Genomic DNA, 22481 nt, shown 5'->3' with positions numbered 1-22481 from the left:
GTGCTCCTTCCACTGAGCCACGCTGTGTGCAAAGCACTGTACTGCGCACTTGGGAGAATACAATATAACAACAAACGGACACAATCCTGCCCACAACAAGCTCATAGTATAGAGGCGAAGACCGACATTAATATAAATAAATAAATAGATCATAGATCTATTATAGATAGATCTAGATACCTACATAGATCATAGATACCTACAGACATATACATATGTGGTGTGGAGATGGGAGGGAGGATGAATGAGGGAACAAATAAGATTGGCGCAGAAGGGAGTGGGAAAAAAGGAGAGGAGGGCATTAGTCAGGGAAGACTTCCTGGGGATGTGCTTTCAGTAAGGTTTTGAAGTAGCGGAGAGCAATTATCTGTCAGATATGAGGACGGAGGATGTTCCAGGCCAAAAGTGGGATGTGGGAGAGAGGTCGGTGGCAAAATAGACTAGATCGAGAAACAGTGAGAAGGTTGGCTGTACTAAGCACTGGGGCTCTCTCCAGTGCTATACACTATAATAATATAACAGACACATTCCCTGCCCACCCGCTTCAGCTCATCCTGCAGCTCAGTGAGGAGTGTGGAAAACCCACCCTACCTCGGCCTGGGTGGGTACCTGGGAAAGCAGTGGTGGCCCCATCCATCCCGACCTCGGAGCAGCTCCCTGTCCCCCTGTGCCCGGCATGAAGTCACACCAGCTCAAGGCATGAGCTGTCAGCAATGCTGGTGGCCATCAGTATGATCGGCACCGGGCAGCCCAGGCCTGCCCTGCCACGGAACCCTTCACCACCTTACTGCCCCGACACCGCCACGCAGCCCTGCACTGTCAGAGAGCACTGCCTCGCCTTGCATCCTTCATGTAGCCCTCAGTCATTCATTCATTCATTCGATCGTATTTATTGAGTGCTTACTGTGTACGGAGCACCGTACTAGGTTCTTGGAAAGTACAGTATGGCAATAGAGACAGTTGCTCTGGTAAGAGCCCATGTCGCCATGAACCCCTGCCCCCTCCCACGCCACCACAGACCCCCACACCACCGTGGAGCCCCACACAGTTATGAGCCCCCAACATTGCCACGCAGCCCCCTCACCATCATGCAGCCCCCACACTGCCATAGAGCCCCTCCCCGCTAGAGTCCCACACTGTCATGCGGCCCCTCTGTACCACCTTGCACCCCTCAAACTGCCATGCATCCCCTGCACTACCCCCACCCTGCTATTGAGCCCTGTAGCATTATGCAGCCCCCACTGTGCCATGCAGCCCCCAATTCCAATCAATCAACCACATTACCATGCAGCCCCCAGGCAACCCCTGTATCACCATGGACCCCCCCAGTCCAGGTGGTTCAGCTAGGCAGGGAAAGAAAATCAAAGCTTCTGCTTTGCAATATTTCAAACCAGAATGGCATATCTGCACTTACACTTTTCCTTATGCCCTGGACTGAACCGAACTGTTCTGCCTTATTACTACCCCTGCCCATAAAGAAAAAAAGATAGTTCCAGAATTTCAGTATGGTGGTAAAATAAGATTTTTCAGCATATCTAACATTTGGAGTAATAAAAAGAAAAAAAAAGGATCTTGGAAAGGTAACATAAAAATGACTTGAGATTTGTAAATTGCTATGTTTGTTTGGGAACATCTGGTATTTTGAAGTCCCAGAATAGGAATAGAATAAATGTTCTATTCCAAAGGAAAAAAATGCTTTTTTGGAATCAGCACATGGAGTGGTTGGCTTTTTTACTTCTAAACTTAGTTTCCAATCCACCTCCTACTATTGACTTCGTATCTAGTTGATTTGTGTTTTTACCCCATTTGGGATTTTCATTTTTGGATTTAAAGAGAGAGCTTCATCCAAGCAGTATTGGAACCCAGAAAAAAAGACTTGCAAACTTTAAAGTCATGTTGCTGACTAATTTAATACTTGGAGGTCTAAGTCACAGGCTTTGGTTTTGTCTCACTTCACAGCAAAAGCAAAAACTCCCCCTTCACCCCAGGACATTAAATGACAGTAGCTAATACCGACCTCTCTGAAACACCAAAGCACACCATCTACAATAGCTTATGCGATAGTATAGGTCCCTATATACCAACCACAGGCTTTGTGTCAATCTACTCTCATGAATTCCAATTAAGATTGTTAATTATAAAATCTTAATTATAAAAGGCTTTTCATTACTTCTCAGAATTTTGCTTTGATTGAGCTTTTCTCTTTATTTTCATCTCTAAAATTCTTAGGCCAATCCTGGAGAGTTGAATTTTTTTAATGGAAAATACAAAGTAGCATTCTGATTCCTTTGAAATTTGAAATATTCCCGCCAAGCTTTCATGAGTGTTACAGTACTTTGTTCTAACCCTAAAATCTTCTTAATCTTTTGCTCTAAAGGAATTGGGAATGATCCCCCTGAAAGAAATGCTGAATCGCACAGTGCCATTTACTGGACAAAAACTGTGGGTAATTTGGTCAGCATAGACATAACCATGGAAATATATTACTATTAAGTGAGAATGAGATTATTTGGCAATGACAAGGATTTAAACTCTAGCTCTGCTTCAAAATATTTTAATTGTGGTCAAGATGTGATAGGTAAAATTTGAATTTGGGGGAATTCCGTGTAGTGCTAAAATCCAGAAGAAAGCATTAAGCAAGGAGGCTTTCCTTTTGGATGATCTCTTGTGTTCAGGACTTCGCTTAGGTTACTATCCCAGGAAATGACTCTTCCTCATTGTGAAGTCAGCATCCTATACAACATGAAGTTAATAATAATAATAAAAATTGTGGTGTTTGTAAAGGGCTTGCTATATTCCAGTCACTGTTCTAAGCAATGGGGTACAGACAAGCTAATAGGGTTGGACACAGTCCCTATCCTACATAGGGCTCACAGTCTTAATCCCCAGGCAGAGAGAAGTTAACTGACTTGCCCAAAGTCACAGAGCTGACAAGTGGGGAAGCTGGGATTTGAACCCCAGGTTCCTCTGAGTCCGAGGCCTGTGCTCTACCCACTAGGCCACAAAGATTTTAGGCAGAAAGCTAAGGTCACGGCCTGTCCCTGTTAGAATATTCTAAAGGCCATAGTGGTGTTAGACTATCCCTCTGGAAGGCTTTCCTCCAGCAGTCATTTGCTTTCCAGTGATAATGGAGGCCCAAACCCGGCTTTATTTAGGAAGAGGGCAGATTCATTCCAAGTCTAATTGCCAGTGGCTTGTCTCTGTTTTTCCCATGACGGCAGCCAATGTCACACTCCTCATCTTGCAAGCCCGTAACCTTGACGTGGCCCTTCACTCACCTTTCTCACTCAACCCACGTATTCAATCTATCATCGAATCCTGTCAGTTCTGCCTTCATAACATTGCTAAAATCTGTCCTTTCATCTCCATCCAATCCGCTACCACACTGATTCATTCATTCATTCAGTCACATTTATTGAGCACTTATTGTGTGCAGAGCACTATACTAAGCACTTGGGAAGTACAATTCAGCAACAAATAGAGACAATCCCTGCCCACAACGTGCTCACAGTCTAGAAGGGGAGAGACAGACATCAAAATAAGTAAACAGGCAGCAGTAGCATCATTATCGAAGCACGTATCCTATCCTACCTTGACTACTGCATCTGCTTCCCTGCTGATCTCTCTGCCTCCTGTGACTCCTCTTGCATGGTTCATTTTTCTAAAACAAGTTCAGACCATGTCTCCCCACTCCTCAAGAACCTCCAGTGGTTGCCCATCCACCTTCACATCAAACAGAAACTCCTTACCATTGACTTTAAATCAGCTCACCTCCTCCTATTTTACCTCACTAATCTCTTACTGCAATCCAGCTTGAACACTTCCCTCCTCTACTGCCAGCTTATTCATTGTCTATCTTGTTGCCAACCCCTTTCCCATGTCCTCCCCCTAGCCTGGAAATCCCTCCCCCCAGGCCCATATACAACAGATCACCAATCCCCCAATATTTAAAGTCTTATTAAGATCACATCTCCTCCCAGAGGTCTTCCCCAGTTAGGCCCTCTCTTCCCCAACTCTCTCTCCCTTCTGTCATCTACTCACTTGGATTTGTGACCTTTGGGCATTGGATATATGCCCCACCCTCAAACTCAAAGCACTTATGTGCATATCTAGAAACTACATATTATAAATTATTTATTTATGTTAATACCTGTCTCTTACCTCTAGACTGCAAACTCACTGTGTGCAGGGAACCTGTCTATCAACTTTCTATTGTATTCTCCCAAGAGCTTAGTAGAGTGCTGTGCACACATTAGGGCTCAATAAACACTGTTATTGATGATGATGATGAAGATGATTTCTCTAGTTGGAAAAAAAGGTCCAGGAGCTGAGAGGGATGAAATAATGAGTGAAAGTATATAAAACGTATTAGAAACAAAAGGTCACAAAGCTGACAAGAGGCGGAGCCAGGATTAGAACCCAGGTCAACTGACTCATAGGCCCATGCTCTTTCAAAGCCCACACTGCTTCTATTGGAGGATTTTCATTCAAAGTACCTCCCCTAGGGTGGAGATGGTAGCAAACAAGAAAGAGGAAAAACTTGTCTTAAAAAAATCCCTCTTCAAGAACTTATTCCCTCCCCTTCCACAAATTATCCAGAGTTGACTAAATTAATAAGATCATTGAACCTGGCTAACTTTCTGTTTTAATCCTGAAGTGGACATCTAAATGGAAGATATTATGCTTCAGGCTTTCAGTACTTGGGGAAAAGTGAAAATACTCTGTGGAATCGTACTGCGATTTCATTAGAGAAAGGGCAAAAGTTCAGGGGACCCAATATATTTCTCTGTAGCTGATTTATATGATCTCTACAAATACTTTATAGTCTATTTAAGTATTCATTCATTGCCAGGAACCAGATCACCAGAGAAGATAATTTACATGGACTGGCATGTCTCTTTGTTCCGTACTTTCTTGAAATGAGATAATGTCACAATGTTTGCCAATGTATGAATGTTCTGGGTTTTTTTTAAGACAAAATAACTTCAATATCTGGTTTGTCTTATACAAAGGGGTTGAACACCATTTATAGCCAATAAGGCCTTCACTAAGGAGATAGAATTTCTGATGCTTAGTCATCCTTATTTTGTGTCCCCTGAATACATGACATTATGTAAATGACAGTATCTTGAATAAAATGCCTAACAAAGCAAATCTAGAAATGCATTCATGAAGAAAGCAATTGAAGTGTTAGTAGTAATTTTTTTGTACTGAATTATATTTGGAAAGGGAGTTTTTCAGATTTACATGAATTCATCCATTAATCCATATAATTATTTGTATTAATGCATTTATTATATAATCAGGATGTGCCATAAGAGGCATTAGTGGGACCTGGAAGATACCATGGGCCTTTGTTGAAATGGAGGAAATGATGCAACTCAGCCCAGGGGATAGAGTAGAATGAAGTCTGTCATCCCTAGGAGGTGGTGAACATAGGGAGGGAACAGTAGTGGGATGGAAGCTAAAGAGTTGATCTTTCTGAAAGGAAGTTTGTACATTTAGGGTCAGTTGGGGATTTTTCCTGCAGGATAGCCTTCCTGGAGAAAATCCAAGAGAATTTATTTGGCAAAAATGGCACAGAAAAACACAAGCTCACACATGTGGGAAGGGAATTTATCTGTTATGTTGTTATATTGTAGTCTCCCAAGCACTTAGTACAGTACTCTGCACACTGTAAGTGCTCAATAAATGCAATTGACAGATTGACTGATTTACTGAACACCAGAGCACAGTTCACTGATCCTAAGGTGACAGATTTTCATGGATCCTAAATGAGGTCAGGGTGAACAGTAGTTAAAAGGGGACTCCTTTAGTGATTTCTTTGGCCTTTCCCAAGATGAGGCTAAAGTTTCCATGCCTAAAAAGCTGTGCCCTTGATTTGAGCTATTCCAGGAGAAAGCTCAGCCTTTCCAATGTTGAACTGCAAGCCACCGAAGCTAATTTTAATATAACCTTTATAAATGACTACATTGTTCTACATCTGTACAAAATTCTGCCCTTCTATGTAGGGCAGCAACTCCCAAATGAGATTTTCCCCTTTTATTTCCTGGTAAATTCAGGACTGGAAAGATTATCTCTTTATTACGCTTCAGAGGGGTAGAGTTCTTGAGTCCTGCTCTCGGTCCAGTGGAAAGAGCTATGTAGTCAGAATCAGGAGACCTGACTTCCAATTCCAGTTCTGCCTATAAACTGACTAATATGGGCTTATACTTCACAATGCTATGGAGCAATGCACTGCACCCCTGCCTCCTGCTCCAGGAAGAACAAGACTAGCAGGGATGAGAGGGTGGCTCAACATAAGCCAGGAACGATAATTAATCCTCCGCATAGGCTCTTGGTTCTAAAGTCTCAGTACTGAGGCTCATCCATCGTTACTGAAAGAAGACTCCATCATCATTGGAAGTCTTCTCTCATCTTCCCCCTTTCTTCTCTCTTTCTTTGTAGAATACCTCAAAGCTGAACTTTGAGATGAATTTTGAATCTAGGGAGTGAAGACCCAGGTGGAAATGAAAGGGTGAAAGAAGATATAGAAGCTGGAATAGAAAAATGAATTAGAGAGGCTGGAAATACAGCAATATCTAGAATATGGACAGCTCAGAGAAGTTCTGTGGAATGAACACTGCAGTTATGGCCCTCTCCCATAACTCTGGAATCAAGAGGCAATTAAGATGACTAGCAAACAATTTCACAGGGTTTTAGAGTTTTTGGAAAGTATCCACTGGGGATGAGTCAGTGAAGGGACTTTCAATTTTAAAGTCCTGCACTGGAATCCACTTCCCTCTTAAGTATTGAAGGTGGAGAGAAATGTGGGAATAGATCTTGTGATCTAACTAATAATTGTGGTATTTGTTAAGCACTTACTATGTGTCAAGCACTGTACTAAGCATGGGGGTGGATACACAATAATCCCTCATAGGGCTCAAAATCTAAATAGGAGGGAGAACAAGTATTGAACACCCATTTTATGGATGAAGGACTGAGGCATAGAGAATTGAAATGACTTCCCCAAGGTCATACTGAAGACAAGTGGTGGATCAGGATTAGAACCCAGGTCCTTTGATTCTGAGGCCTGTGCTCTTTCCACTAGGCCATGCTGCTTCTCATCTCATTACGTATTAGCCACAGCAGTTAGCTCTCATATAGTACTACTCTATAACAATTACATCTGTCTTCCTGAGAGGAATTCTCCCATGCTGGAAACTCTCCCATGTAGCTCCTTTTGCCCACTTCAACTTTCACGGCTTCCATTTCTCCCTCTTGGTGTGGAACCACTGGGAAGGGACTAGGAATCTTTAGGTGACAGCCGTGTTGGCGCTCGCCATAGTTGAGCCCCATTATCAGATCTCAATCAGAGCTTTATGGAGCCACATTGTCCCATTTGAACTCCCCCCTGCCACATTAAATCTCAGCCCACTAAGAATAATTCTAGGTACGAATTTTATTGTATGCATATTGTAGGCATTATATATCCCTAGGCATTATTTTCAAAAGCCTGAATAGTGAGCATAACTAGAAATCTGACGTGATCTTCTGAGAGAAATGGAGAATTGGAAAACACAGGGAAATACTCTGAGAACTGTGGATGGCAGAAAAAGCAGGAGAACGTTTCCTGCTCCGATTTGGGGGCCTGATCATAGCTGTAAAATTGAGTGGAGAACTGATGATAATGTCCCAGGCAAAATCTTCTGTGCTAGGGTAGACTTGGCTTTTCTTTATTAGGAGAACCACAAATTCTTGCTGCCGACTAAATTTTACCCCATTAGTAACCATGAAACATGCTATGGGAACTGAAAAAGATAAAGAAACATAGTGTATGGATAAAGCCAATTTGGTTCTCTCCACCTGAAAATCCTGTACTCTTTCAGCATTCGCTGTTGGAACTTGACTGAAATCTTTATAAATCAGTGACTGGCAAGGAAAATCAATCTAAGTCTTTGTTTTGGTTTCCTTCAAAGCTAGTCAAATTTTCCATTCTTCATTTAAATGTTCAAACTTAGGTTTCAGGTTTCATAGATTTGGAAGAGTTTTAGGTTAGTAGAATTGGAGCTAGTCTTATTGTCTGAGTGAAGGATGTAATTAAAATGTGTTCTCAAGTTTAACTTCAGAAAACCTTGGTATTTAAGAACACCCGAAATTGAATTTGCGGAGTTGGTTCGATTCTTCATGGTTTCCAGGGTGAGGAAGATGAGTAGAGTTTTGAATTTAGGGATTTTAAAATAATACCCAGATTCGATCACGAACTGTGTGTGCACCTCACCTCCCCACAACAGATACACACACACACACACATGCACATTATGCTAGAATAAAGCTCTAAAGTCTTTTATAGGGGATCAGACTCTGAAATTTTCATACTGGGGCTAACATCCTATTGAGGGAAAGTCAGTGGGTGGCTAGGAGAGGCCGAGTCATTTGAAAATGCTATCCAGATAAGGGAAAATTTATGTGGGATCTTCTAAAGAGAGTTCTACTGTCTTTTATTTTTATTAAGGCAAGTAAAAATGTGCATTTTCCATTTTTATTTTTATTCTATCTTGTGGCAGAAAGAATTTTGCAAGAGAAAGCTTCTTTTAAAACAATAATTTATCTCATTTATTAGGTAGGCCACTTTCGGTGGTAAGCCTATATTGCTGACATGAGAACAAAATATATCAAATTATTTTTAATAGCAGAAAATGTATTTTCTGTTGGGCAACATATTAGAAGCTTAAAATATTAAAAAAATACTTTTAATTTTGATATTTCTGATGAGCTGTAGTTAGAAAATGATATTTTTCCCCCAAAAAGTCTCTACATATTTTATTTAATGCCCTTTTTAGCATAGATCTCCCCATAAATGTAGTGTGAAATTTCCTAGCCAAATAAATATATTTTAGCATGACATATTGGTAACACGAGACCATAAGATTCAAGTACAGTAGCTTGTACTTAGACTATATTTAGATGTTACCATTATTTCATTTAAAAGATCCCAGCATGCTTACCTCATGACCCTTCTAAACTTGACAATTCTGAAATTTGTCAACACTTTTCCTGGCCACATTCATTAAAATAAAGCACGCCCTTGCCCCATCTGTACACATCAAGTCGATTGGCAGATAGCACATGTCCCAGTGAGCGAGCAGTATTGTGAATTTTATCTTCTCTTGCAGAAATCAATTCGTCTTCGTTGCAGCAGATGAAATTTCTTGTAACACCTCTGCAGGTAACAATCATTGATACTTCTTGATGCATCCATCCAGGTTTCAATATCCTTTTTCACATGCTGCAGTTAATCACTATAGAAAGCTTAGTAAAAGTCCATAATAGAAATCTCTGGAGTCATCTCACTAAGTTATAGCTGCAGCCTTTGGGCTCTGCCATATAAAAGACACTAGGTATTTTGCTGACTTTGATGTTTTTTTCCAGTTTCAATAATACATGATCCAGAAAAGTAAGAATGTGTTGAAGCTACTTTAAAATCTTAGAGTGTGATTAAGTCTGCACTGCTAAAGTACATGATGAAGGAGAGGTTGAAAGATGTACAAGAAGCAGTTGTATATGCTGTTTGATGTGTCGTAGATTCACAGATTTTTTTTATGGGACTCATCGGTCATGCGCAGTCATTGCACTAATACAAACTCAAGAATTACTGAAAAGCAATTGTAATTCTAATAAGTAAAGCTCCTCCATTTCTTTTCCATTTAAACATCATGCTGTAAGCAACAGGCTTCAGAGGAGAGAAAGGTTTGGCTTTTTCATAGCATATTTGCAAGTAGTATTTGCATAATGGCCTGAGACAAATGGCTAGAGAAATTCTGCCTGTTGAATGAACATGGCTTGGAACAATTAAATCTGAATTTGGGGTAGGCTAAAATTATTTTATTAAATGATGCAGGTGACTGTCCACCCTAAAGCCCAATGTAATGCTATTTAATGAAGAGAACAGCAACTATTGGCAATTTATTACTAGGTAACTACTATTGAACAGTGTATTAATAGGTAACCCTACTAATATGCTGTTATTAACCAACAAGCAAAAGATTTTGTGAGCATTTACAATACTTTCACGTTTATCTGAAAGAGTCAAGGATCTACTATTTAAATGAAAGTGAGGTATTAAAGCAGCCTTGCAAATAGCTAGCTATCTAGTAGGAAGAAAACTTTGTATTTACGTTGTTAATTGCCAAGTTTCCAGGTGGGCTGGTACTGATAGGGAGAAGGAGAAGAGCATTGATGAGGTGGTGGACTTTTGGTAATTATTTGCAAGGCTGTAATAACCCTTGTAGTTCAACTCTACATTGAGCCTTCAAGTTTAAAGTGTTCTAAAGTTGTGTTCTTGTGTGTTTCTTAGTTTGTTTTTAATTTGGAAAAGTTTGAAATCTCAAGCCAGAAATATGATAGACACAAATGACAGTTTATTCAATTTGGGTATAAACTTGTATGGTTTTAGTTTTGTTTGATATTTCTAGAGGCCAAATTCAGGATCTGAGTTCTTCCAGCAAGTGCTTATGATATTACTAACCTATAGAGCGCTTTCTTGTGGTTCTGTCCTTGTTTAGATTATTCTGTTTGAACCTCAAAAAAGAAACATAGTTTGCGATTTAAGGATAAACTGCGCGGTAGGGGTTTTCTTTTGCTATGTGAACAATTACTAACATTGGTAGAGAATTTAACCATTTACTCCTATTTGACCAAACTTTTCACCCTACCTCTTAGTTCTGGGTGGGTCACACACAAGATTTGGGTGATAAGAACCAAGCGTGGAAAAGTTTTCTTATTAATGATAGATATTTATCTTGGCATGTGGCCTGGTGAACTGCTGTGCTGTAAGTTATTTTTATAAAAACTGTCTAGAGAAAAGTTGGTTCAAATAAATGTCATTGGGTCAACAGGATGAATTTTTTCTGGGCTTTTATTTTTATAGATGCTTTCAACTCTCTCATCCTTTAGGATAGTACATGTTTTCCTGGAGAGGTTATGTTTTATCTAACCTTGGAAATTGGCATTAGATTCATTTAGCCTTACAGCAGATTTTGTGGGGAAGTATGTTTTCCTAAGCAAGACTTCTTTACATTGGTACCATGGCTCTAGCTATTATATTCTCGTCCTCAGCAGGGAGCAGTTTTATTAGGTTTCACTGGAAAGCTGAAATCAGCCCCCAAATCTGAGGCCAACAGTCTCTGTGTCTTCCCCTGTAGCACTGAGGCACTTGATGGTGCTTTTGTCACCATGGAAATGGCCTCACCTTGTGATCATACCAAGTGATTTGCTGGCCACAGTGGCTGACTAAGTGTATATAATGGAAGCAATGTCCAGCATCTTTTGGTATATGTGGGTGGAAGTTTAGAAGCGTGTTCTTCTTTTTTGTTGGGTCTTTGTGGGATTAGGTGAAAAACAATTCTCGGTTCACCCTCTCCACATGCTTCATGATTTTATAAGTTCCCATGATAGCCCTTGTTGGCCTTTGTATTTAAAGCACGAAACGACCCAATCTTTCTGGCCTACCTTTTGCTGGAAGCTCCCCCATCCACCTTATCACAGTGGGATTTTTTCCTTTACCTTCACGTCCAGGAAGCCCTATTAAATGTGCAGCAACCAGAAATGCACACAGTGTTCCCAGTTTAGGTGCAAAAGATCTTATTTTTAGTGGCAAAACTATACCTTTTGTTGCTTGGTGTGTTTTTTTAATCCCCTTTTACTGGATACCCAGAACAACCAAGCAATCTTCTGATTGAACTTCTAATGGTCCCCTTAAAAGGCATGAGCATTCAATGCTGGAGGTGAAAGTGTGTATCTTGTTATTTTGGTCTCTGTGCCCTAGGTTATGGTACTCGACCTACTTTTCCACTTTGGTAGTGGAAACCTGATCCATCCATCTCTGCTTCTCTGGGAACACTCCCTTTCCCTATTTTTTTTTTAATGGCATTTGTTAACTGCTTGCTATGTGGCAGAAATTATAGTAAGCATTAGGATACCTTCAAGCTAATCAGGTTGCACACAGTCCATGTCCCATGTGGGGCTCACAGTCTTAATCGCCATTTTATAGGTGATTCCCCTTATGTGTGCAAAGTCCATGCATGCTTCACATTTTTCATTCTTTCTTGAGAAAAGGTAGACCCTCAGAAAAGAACAAAGACAATTATGACAAAGGCTGTCTCAAGACCAGTGGGAATGGACTGCACACCATTTAAGCCCTAAAGTAGTGATAATGTTCTGCAAACAAACCCCAGCATTTTATGGATAAGTATTTATAGTTGTGGCATGTCTTTTCAAGAAATTTTGAGTAGTAAAGTGGTAGAGTGGGCTAATGCTACCTTGGGTGAAGTGATGTAGGATTCGAGGGTAACAGATTGAAGAGTTGAATAAAGCCCCAAAGAATTAGAGAGTCAGGGTAAACATCCTCCATCTTTTAAAGGGGAAAATATAGTCAAAGAACCTCCACAGTTCTATTCCACGTTGACAGAGGTGGTTATAGACATAGGGCAAAATTGCCTCACTTCCGGAGCTGTTCTCTATCAGCTGCATCCCTTTCCATCATTCCAGGAATCCTAATTTAGTCCTGGTAGCACTTGAAACTTGAAAACCTTGGAAGATGAAAACTGTTGGAAAGGATTACTAAAAACAATGGAGTCTGATTTGTCATAGGCAAGAATCCGTCTACTAGTGTTAGAAATACTGGTCATTTTATATTCCAGATTCTGTTCAAAGATCTGCAAACAGTCAATAGGATAGAATTATTCATAAAGGTGATTTTATCCAGAGAAAGCTGACACACCAGACCTGAATTTTTGCAAGTGTGGTGTCCGTCCTAAATGGTTTCTTTTGGTTGATAGGTAGCATTGTCCCTATTTGGTGTAGTTCTTTGAATGTCTGTGACATTTTCAGAAATACAGTGTTTTAGATTTCCACTAAACTGTAAAATCAAAGTTATGAGAGATCAATACTATTTTTGCCTCAGCTATCATGTGGTGTGTGCTGCTATTCTCAATTTAGTCCTAGGTTAGGTGTCTTCAAAATGAGAAGAAATTGCTCTTCTAATGCACCCAACAGAACTCTCTCCTCCTCCCCCACTCCCCAAATTCAAGCATTCCTTCTCACAGCACTTGAAAAAGGATTATAATGCTGCCTCAAATTGTTCTGCATGGTGCCTATGGTTTGTGATTTCTTTAGCCTTGTGGTCATGGTTCTATACAAAATGTGCTAAGGAAGGATCAGATTATCAGAATCAGTAAAGACTTGGATTATCCTCTGTCTTTATGAAGTGAGGTTGGATTAATCCTCTGTCTCACCCAGTGGAAACACCGGCAGACCTTTTAGGTGTCTTTGTCATTATCTCTTTAACAGCTTGCCTGACTGTGCTCACGGTTCTAGGTCAGTCCACATGGCTAGTCAGATGTGACAGTGGGACAAAGATTAAGTAAAGCTGAAGTTCTGTGATTTGTAAATACAGGATTTGCAATCAGTAGCTCTCCTGATAAGGAAGGGCAGTAACAGAATTGGTGTTTGCCCTGAATGGTGGGGTTTTTTTGTTTGTTTGTTTCTTTGTGTGTGTGTGTGTGTGTGTGTGTGTGTGTGTGTGTGAGATCTTCAACCCAGGCTGCCCTGAAGCTTGCAGCAAGACCAAGGGCAGATGGATTTATGGTGTGCTGGTTCAGTATGTTAGGCACTGCAGTTGTCCCTTCATTCTAAAACAAGTGAACCCTAAACTGTTGAACTTCCACCCAAATGTGCATTGGATTTTGATCATATTAATTTTGCTGGCCTAAATTAAAGAATCCTACAGAGGTCACCTTGTTCAGCTGCAGGCCTCCAGAAGATTGTTTTCTGTTGTCTCTCAAAAAAAACCCAAACACAAGAAACCCCAAAAATACAAAACAAACTTCTCCATAATTAAGAATCTTCCCATTTCCTTTGGTAGTCTGTTCTTGTGGTAATGTTCCCAGCCACGTATCTTGTTGCAATTTGAGCAGGGAAGCTCAAAACTGCTGTACAACACAATGGGATGAGTGCTATGAGCAAAGGCTCATTCAGCTTCCATAACAGGTGGAACCTTATAGGTGGAGTTTGAAGGGGTTATTTTGGAATCAGTGAAGAATTCTCCCCGGTTGGGTGTTGTGAAGTCTATCTAACATGTGCAAACCAATCTTCATGAAAAATGGGTTGGAAGTCACAGAACTACATGTAGACTGAAAGGAACTCCACAGGTCATTTGGTCCCATTATTTGCCTCAAGGGATAGGAATACATAAGCCATCTAGAACAATTTATTGTTGATCATACTGTTTTGGCGAACTAGATCACCAGGGAGGAAGGCATCTAATTTTCCTTAGTAGTCTGGTTCAGGGTTTTATCATCCTGAAAGATAACTTTTTCCTTATAACTAATCCAAATCCCCAGTCCATTTCCTTGAACCTCTGGAGTCATCAACTGCACCTGACCATCAATCAGTAAATCAATCAATTTATTGAGTACTATCGTCACTGTCATCATTGAGCCTTTCATGTGGTCCAGCACACTCTCAGTATCATCTCGTGGAATTTCTTCCAATTAACTGACTCATCCTTTTTTTAATTATTTTTTAAGTGCTTAGTATGTGCCAAGCACTGTACTAAGCATTGGGGTTAGAGACAAGCTAATCAGGTTTGTTCAGTCCCTGTCCCACATGGGGCTCACAGTCTTAATCTCCATTTTACAGATGAGGCATAGAGAAGTGGAATGACTTGCTCAAGGCCACACAATAGACAAGCGGCAGAGGGGAGATTGGAATCTGGTCCTTTTGATTCCCAGTCTATCCACTAGGCTTTTCCTAGGTCAAGCTGCTTCTCCTTTTCCAGTCACTAAGACTTACCTCCATTGTTGTTAAATGATTTTTTATCACAAACTCCATGGGAGAGGCTGGCTCTACGTTAGGTACACTGGGGAGTTTACCCAAAGAAATGGGCCTTCTGCCTTCCAGTCACCAACACAGCAATGCGTCAATCAATCAATCAATCAATGGTTATTTATTGAGCACTTACACTGTATTCAGAACACTATGTTCAGCTGTTGGGACACACAATGCAGTAGAGTTGGTAAATACAATCCTTGTCCAAAGGGAGCCATACATTCCAAATTTTTTTTTTTTAGTTTATACACAACAATTCTGCATAGACCCATGCCCCAGTTTAAAGTGAGTCTGTGGCATTTTCATTGTTTCATCAGTCTTTGCCCCTCCAAAACATCTTTTGTTGTTGTTGCTCACTAGAGACAGCAGTTTGGGCAACCAGTGGAGTTAAGAGTTAGGTCAACATTCGCCTCTGCCTCTGGCATCAGGAATGAGTTACCCTCCTTAGCGTCTCCTCAAAGTCCACACCTGAGGTGAGGCTGTATGGAGAAAGAAGAACTGGTGACTGGCCTTGTCTTCTTTCCCCTCATCCCTTGCATCACTGCAATTTGTGATTCTTTCGCATGCAAATAAATATGTATATTTATTGTAAGCTTGTAAGCTCTCCTTGAGAGTGGGGTGCACATTAGCTGTGCCACTTAGCATGCAGTAAGTGTGAAGGTATTTTTGAAAAAGCCTATGGAAGAAAAATAGTTTTGTATTAGAAATGGGATTGGGGACAGGGGTCTTTTGGGCCATACAGAAGTTCCTCAGAATCATGTCATACGGGAAAATTGCCATGCCTGTTACAAAGGTATCCTCGATCCGACTTGATTCTTGGTTTGCAGAAGTTTAAAAGATAACCACCTAGGGAGAAATACTGAAATTCTATAGTAGATATTTTCAGGGGAAAAACTGCTGGTGGACAAAAAGGCAGTTACGAAATGTTTACTATGAAGTTTTGATAACTGAGTTGAAAGAAGTTTGTAGCCAATCCCAGTGCATGAGGGGCAAGATGACCATAGTGTGTGGAGTGTGTGCAGAATGCAAGCTTTTTAATAGTGTACCTTTATGCACCTCTATCCTTTGTCCAGGATTTCCAAATTCTTTACAGAGAATATCAGTAATGGGTTAAGGCCATTGCCTGCCACCTTTTCAGTTCTGTTTGACTGAGAGCTGAGGGTTCCAAGTCTTTAGCAGAACAGATTTAAAAACCTCTTCCATACTGTGGAATTTACTTGGAATATTCTGTACTATTCTGGTTGCCATATTTTAGGAAAAAATTAATAAAGCTGGGAAAGTTCACAAGATGGGCAACAAAGGAGATCAAGGGAATGAAGAAGCTTCTTTACATGGACAGATTAAATAAATTAGAGTTTTTAGTCTGAAAAGATGTAGGTTGAATGGGGACATTGTAGAAGGGGAAACAGGGGAATGTAGTTCAAATCCCACATCAGAGTCAGGGGACACCCACTGGACCTTAAAGGTAGCTTCACAATCAAACAAGGAAAACCATCCTCATCCATCCCTTTCACACAGGTCATAAAATAATCTGGTTGCTTCAGTGGATTGTGAATAGGATCTAAAAAAATCTAGGTGCAGCTGAGATAGCCTAGTAAAAAATGTGATTGTAGATTAGCAATTCCAGAGAGGTACATCACTTTCCAAGAGAAAGTCCCAAAAGTTAAGTAGCTAGTCTGTTCATTTGAGGATGACTCTGTGGAGATGATGTGAAGGCCACTTCTGAAACAGATTTGAATTTGGTCTGTTTACTACCTATACCTTCCCCAGGACACAGATCCTTGTACTGCCAGAAGGTTATTTTATGTTTTATTTAGAATTGAGAACAAAGTAAACCTCTTGGTACATATAGGTTATTTCTACATTGGCACCATTAAGTGAATTTGCAAAACTCCCAAGAAACTCATGTCTTCTCCATCCCCAAAGGAAGATTAAAAAAAAAAAGTTGTGTTGGTTTCCATAAATAACCATCGTACCTGTGGAGAAAGCATTTTATCATCTGGAGTTTCTCTCAGTATTATACTTAACCTTGCCTCAGAGAAATAGCCCCTGAGGCCTTCATCTTCAGATGAAAATCACTGTGAGCTTCAGCTGATTTTTACAGCAACATTGCTAACCACAACAAATATGATTTAAAAGTCTTGTGATTAGCCAACTCCTCTACCCAAAGCATTTTGATGTTTATGAGTGAGATCATTATTCCCAACACATATCAGCTCTTTGTTCCATGCTGGGGATTTGGGTTGAGCAAGTTTTCCAAGTCCTGTGAAATTCATGATTTTATCTTCTGTGTCCACGTCCCCAAAATTTTTAAAATGTCAAGTTTAGGTTCATCCTAGAGCAAGGCTTTTCTGGATAAAATGGGTCAGTTCATAAAAATTTTCTGTCAGGGGGCATGAGACTAGGGACAACTGAGAGAAATAACAATTTTAAGGGTTAGGTCATAATTCAGTCCAAAAGGAAGCTGTTTCAACTCCTTCAAATGCTCCTGAGAATTGTTTGAGTTTCTTGGGGTCGATTTTAGCCATCAGAAAGGATTTTGACTTCCTAGTTCCTCAGAGGTTAGAGTCCAAATCTTCTCTAATAACCTTGTAGCCATCTAAAACTGCAATGTCATACAAGGACATTGAGAAAGAAGCTGCCTTGCTTTACGTTTAAGCTGACACTGTTCCTTTTCCTCTGTGGAAATGAAATTTATTAATCATAATAAAGCTATCATATTCTGAAGGTAGAGGTCACCCTACAAAGAAAAAAATGTATTCATTAGAGGAAATTTTTAGGGTATTTTCCCCTGACAGCAGATAAGTCTAGTACTTTTTCCTTGGAAAGGTATTCTGGTTTAGATTCCTCAAAAATAATATAGTAAAAATGAAAATTTATCTTTGAAGTATGTAGCTGGAAAAAGTTTAGTGGGAGAAAGATTCATAAACTTGTTTAGGTAGCAGTGTAGTTTTTACCTAATGGGGAAGACACTTTCCTTATAGTTTTCTCTAAATTGCCTCTAACATAACCAAAAATTAAATGATCTAGAAATTGGATTCTATTTGAAACTCGGGAACAGAAAAGGGTTTGATTTGCTACAGTGCTGTTATGTGGCTCACCATTCCATGAAATTTATCAGGATTTTCAGTTGTCTGGTCTAGATTATGACAATGGCTGATTTCACAAGGCACACTGTCAGAGGGTCAAAGAAAAAAATTAAAACATAATTTCTTAATGACCCTAACAAAATTGCTTTATTAGACAGCAAACAATAGGAGATTTAACCCTACAGCAATAGTCTTTTCATTTTAGAAAACATTTTTGAAAGGGTGTTTTTTCTGAAGCAACCCTAATCTGGGTGGAATTCATTTTATTAAAATTCCTTTTTTAGATTGCTAAACATATATTTAAGATCCCTTGAGGACTGACAAAATGAAGCTCTGTGCCAACCAACAACGTCATTTTGTGCACTACACACACCTATAGCACTTTCGTACATAGCCTATTACTTTAGCACTCAAATATCTACTTTCCTTCTTCCTACTAACTGTAAATTCATTAATTCATTCAATAATAGTTATTGAGCGCTTACTGTGTGCAGAGCACTGTACTAAGCACTTGGGAAGTACAAGTCGGCAACATATAGAGACGGTCCCTACCCAACAACAGGCTCACAGTCTAAATTACTCTGGATTTGTCTCCCACGCTAAACTGTAAGCATTTTGAGGGCAGGGAATCACGTCTACTAAATGTACTTTACTCTCCCAAGTCGTTAGCATAATGATCCACTCGCAGTGAGTGTTCATTCTCTCCCAGGTGCGTACTACAGTGCTGTTCATTCATCCACTCATTCAGTCACATGTACTGAGCACTTACTGAGTGCACAGCACTGTACTAAGCTCTTGGGAAAGTACAGTACAACAATAAATGGTGATTTTTCCTGTCCACAATGAGTCCACAATGAGGGGGAGACAGACATCAATACAAATAAATAAAATTACAGATATGTACATAAGTACTGAAGCACTTAGTACAGTGCTCTGCACACAATAAGCGCTCAATAAATACAATTGAATGAATGAAGTACTGTGGGGCTCTTGCACATAGTAAACGCTTAATCGATCAATGGTTCAGACTGAGTACTTCCTGCTTTCCTAGTCCAAAATGCTTGGGAGAGAACAGTAGTAGAACAGAGTTGGAAAACATGTTTCCTGCTCACAAAGAGCTAACAGTCTTGTCATCTATTGCTTGATTGAATGAATCTTATTGATTGACTGAGTTTGTTACACTTTAGACTTTTTGTCAAAATTCAGCATGGATAACTGAATGCACTTAATAGTAATAATAAGAAGAATGTATTTGTTAAGTGTGTATTATGTGCCAAACACTATTCTAAGTGCTGGGGTAGATACAGGTTGGACACAGTCTCTGTTCCATATGGAGCTCATAGTCTTAATCCCCCTTTCACAGATGAGGTAACTGAGGCTCCGGCACTTGTCTGCTGACCTTGGACAAGTCACTTAACTTCTCTGTGCCTCAGTTACCTCATTTGTAAAATGGGGATGGAGACTGTGAGCCCACATGGGACAACCTGATTACCTTGTATTTTTGCCAATGCTTAAAACAGTGCTTGGCACATAGTAAGCTTAACAAATACCATACTTATTATTCTTTAAATTGTAAACTCACTACGGGCAGGGACAATGTGTACCGCCTCTGTTGTATAGTACTCCCCCCAGTGCTTAGCACAGTGCTGTGCACAAGGTAAGCACTCAATAAATACCGTGATGATGATAATGATGAAGACAGTACACGGACCCAAAATCATTAGCCAATACTCCTTGCATGAGCCTCCTAACACTAGTAACTGCTGAATAAATCCCACTGATTGGCTAGCTGGACTGTAAATGTTATATTTGTTCCACATTGACTTAAGGAGAACCCTTCCATTAGACAATTATTTTTAAAATTAAACCTGACCCATACAAACATGGCCTGTGGGTCTGAAGTTATGATGTAAATGATAGACAGCATGTAACATGAAAACTCGACTGTGAGGTCTCTACGTTTTGAGCTCCTGGTGGGCAGGAAACTTGTCTGTTGTATTTTATTTTTCCAACTGCTTTTTGACAGTGCTCTGCACCCAGTTTAAGTGCTCAATAAATGCCATAAAATTAGTCAAGATTAACAGGGCACCCATTTTAATAATAATAATAATAATAATAAATGCCACTGATTGAAAATTCCTGGAATCACTCATAATTCAAATGTTTTCATGGCTCAGTGGAAAGAGCATGGGCTTTGGAGTCAGAGGTCATGGGTTTTAATCCCGGCTCTGCCAATTGCCAGCTGTGTGACTTTGGGCAAGTCACTTAACTTCTCTGTGCCTCAGTTCCCTTAGAACAATGCTTTGCACGTAGTAAGCGCTTAGTAAATGCCATCATCATCATTATTATTATTATTAAAATGGGTGCCCTGTTAATCTTGACTAATTTTATCAAAAATGAAAGCAATGATTTGGATAAATGTTTCCAGAATACAGAGAGATTCTAGCTTCTGGATTAAGTATATAGCCCAGTTTTCACATATTATGGAACATCCATAGTCCATCTCAGGCATTTTAGAATTAACATACTTCCTCTAAGAGGATTCTGGGCATTTGTCTGCCCTTTATCAAATTGTGGGGAAAAATACAATTGTGTATTGAATATCACTTTACCCAATCTTTAATCTACCAAACTCTATCTTTCATTCAAATACTGTTCCAGTTCACAAGTAAAATTTTAACTGATTGAGAGAGTTAAACCTCCTACAATTAATCAATGGCATGTATTGTGTGCTCACTACGTGCAGAGCACTCTACTAAGCACTTGCAAGGATATACAAGGCATGTATCTTCATGTAGAAAATTTATATAAGAGAAATTGCCGAATTAGCTTCACACAAAAAACGTGGTTCTGTACACTGCTCCAGAAATGGCATTTCAACAACAAAAAATGGCCTAAAGTTTTGAATCTGGCAGAGAAGCACAATCCTAATGACAAGTTAAGGAACAATAAGAAAGTAAGCTACTAATTAAAATCCATTATAAAAGGATTCATTATTCTTTCTGTTTCAAGCCCAGCAAAAGTTGGATCACATAGGTGCAAGGTGTGTCAATCAGTAGGAAGAAAAAGCTCCAGAGACTTTGTAGACAGCTCCAACAGAGCTGGATTGACAATAAGTGCAGAAAACGTTTTGCTTTGCTTCTCTGGCCCCCCTACCAATTGATTGCTACTTATCTGCTGTCTCCCTTTGGGCAAGTCTCCTAACTTCACTGGGCCTCAGTTCCATCACCTGCAAAATGGGGATTCAATACCTCTTCTCCTACCTACTTAGACTGTGAGCTTCATGTGGGACTAGATTATCTTGTATCTACCCCGGGACTTAGTACAGTGCTTGGCACATAGAGCTTTAACAAATACCACGATCATTATTATTATTATCTTCAGATTCTTTCTGGGTGACACTGAAGCAGGTAAGAGTCTCTCTTCTTGCTAGTTTCTCCCTAAAAGTGTGTGAGACCATCTGGGAGAGGCATTAAATTCTATCTCTGTGGTCATTCTGCTTAAATGATGACTGAGATGTTGTAATTGGTGCCTAAGTCAATCAATCAATCAATCAATCGTATTTATTGAGCGCTTACTGTGTGCAGAGCACTGTACTAAGCACTTGGGAAGTACAAGTTGGCAACATAAGTGTCCCCAAGCAACTAATTTCACCCCCAAAAGGAGAATATGAATGAACATTTGGACATCGACCAAATATGCCTGAAACCATGTCATTGAGGGAAGGATAAATAAGATAGAGGATGACGCCAGACCTCATAGCAGGATTCTGAGGACATTCTAATTCAAACTCCAACTCAAACACACCACTTCACAATACAATGAGTCTGTTTCCAGTCAGTCACTTTACACTTTGCAGACATCAAGCAAAACATCAAGTGGCTTAACCAGGGAATTGAACTTTTTTTGGGGGGGGTTTAATGGTATTTGTTAAGCACTTACATTGTGGCAGGCATGGTACTGATACAAGCTAATCAGATTGGACACATTCCCTGTCCCACATAGGGTTCACAATCTTGTGCAACTCTGCACCAAACCATTTCTGAGTCAGATCAATCAAATCTATCTAACATATTTATTGCATGCTTACTGTGTGCAGAGCACTGTACTAAGAGCTTGGGAGAGTATGATACAACAATATAATAGATTTGGTAGGCACGTTCCCTGCCCACAGTGAGCTTGCAGTCCAGAGAAGGAGATAGACATTAATAGTAATAAATCAATTATAGGTGGATAGATAGATAGATAGATAGATAGATAGATAGATAGATAGATATAAGTGCTGCCAGGGTGAGGGAGGGTAAATAAAGGGAGCAAATCCTTATGCAAGTCTGATCTGGAAAGGCACAATCTTCAGTCCTGATGGAGTGAAAAGGGCTTTTTAATGTAATTCTAAACCCCAAATCGATGGGCACGGCTCCTAGATCCCCCAGCTCCATCAGGGACACCCGTTGGAAATATGGCATGGCTTAAAAATCCTATTATCATTTGAGAACCATGAGACCCAGATGATCAATGTTGTCT

General features: G+C 40.0%; 1 protein-coding gene across 16 annotated transcripts in view; it reads left to right on the top strand.

Moving 5' to 3' along the window:
* Positions 1–22481, top strand: part of RBFOX1 (RNA binding fox-1 homolog 1) — a 2849206-nt gene that overhangs the window by 2822551 nt on the left and 4174 nt on the right. For 10 of the 16 annotated variants that reach the window (XM_038762608.1, XM_038762601.1, XM_038762607.1 and 7 more), the window contains one exon: positions 9156–9208. The exons of the other annotated variants lie outside the window; for them this stretch is intronic. In XM_038762608.1, coding sequence (XP_038618536.1) covers positions 9156–9208 — 53 coding nt within the window. The remainder of the gene's footprint in view (positions 1–9155; positions 9209–22481) is intronic. 16 annotated transcript variants of the gene reach the window in all.

Source organism: Tachyglossus aculeatus, chromosome 21, assembly GCF_015852505.1.
Source record: "Tachyglossus aculeatus isolate mTacAcu1 chromosome 21, mTacAcu1.pri, whole genome shotgun sequence".
NCBI lineage: Eukaryota > Metazoa > Chordata > Mammalia > Monotremata > Tachyglossidae > Tachyglossus > Tachyglossus aculeatus.
This window is presented reverse-complemented; position numbering and strand designations above follow the sequence as displayed.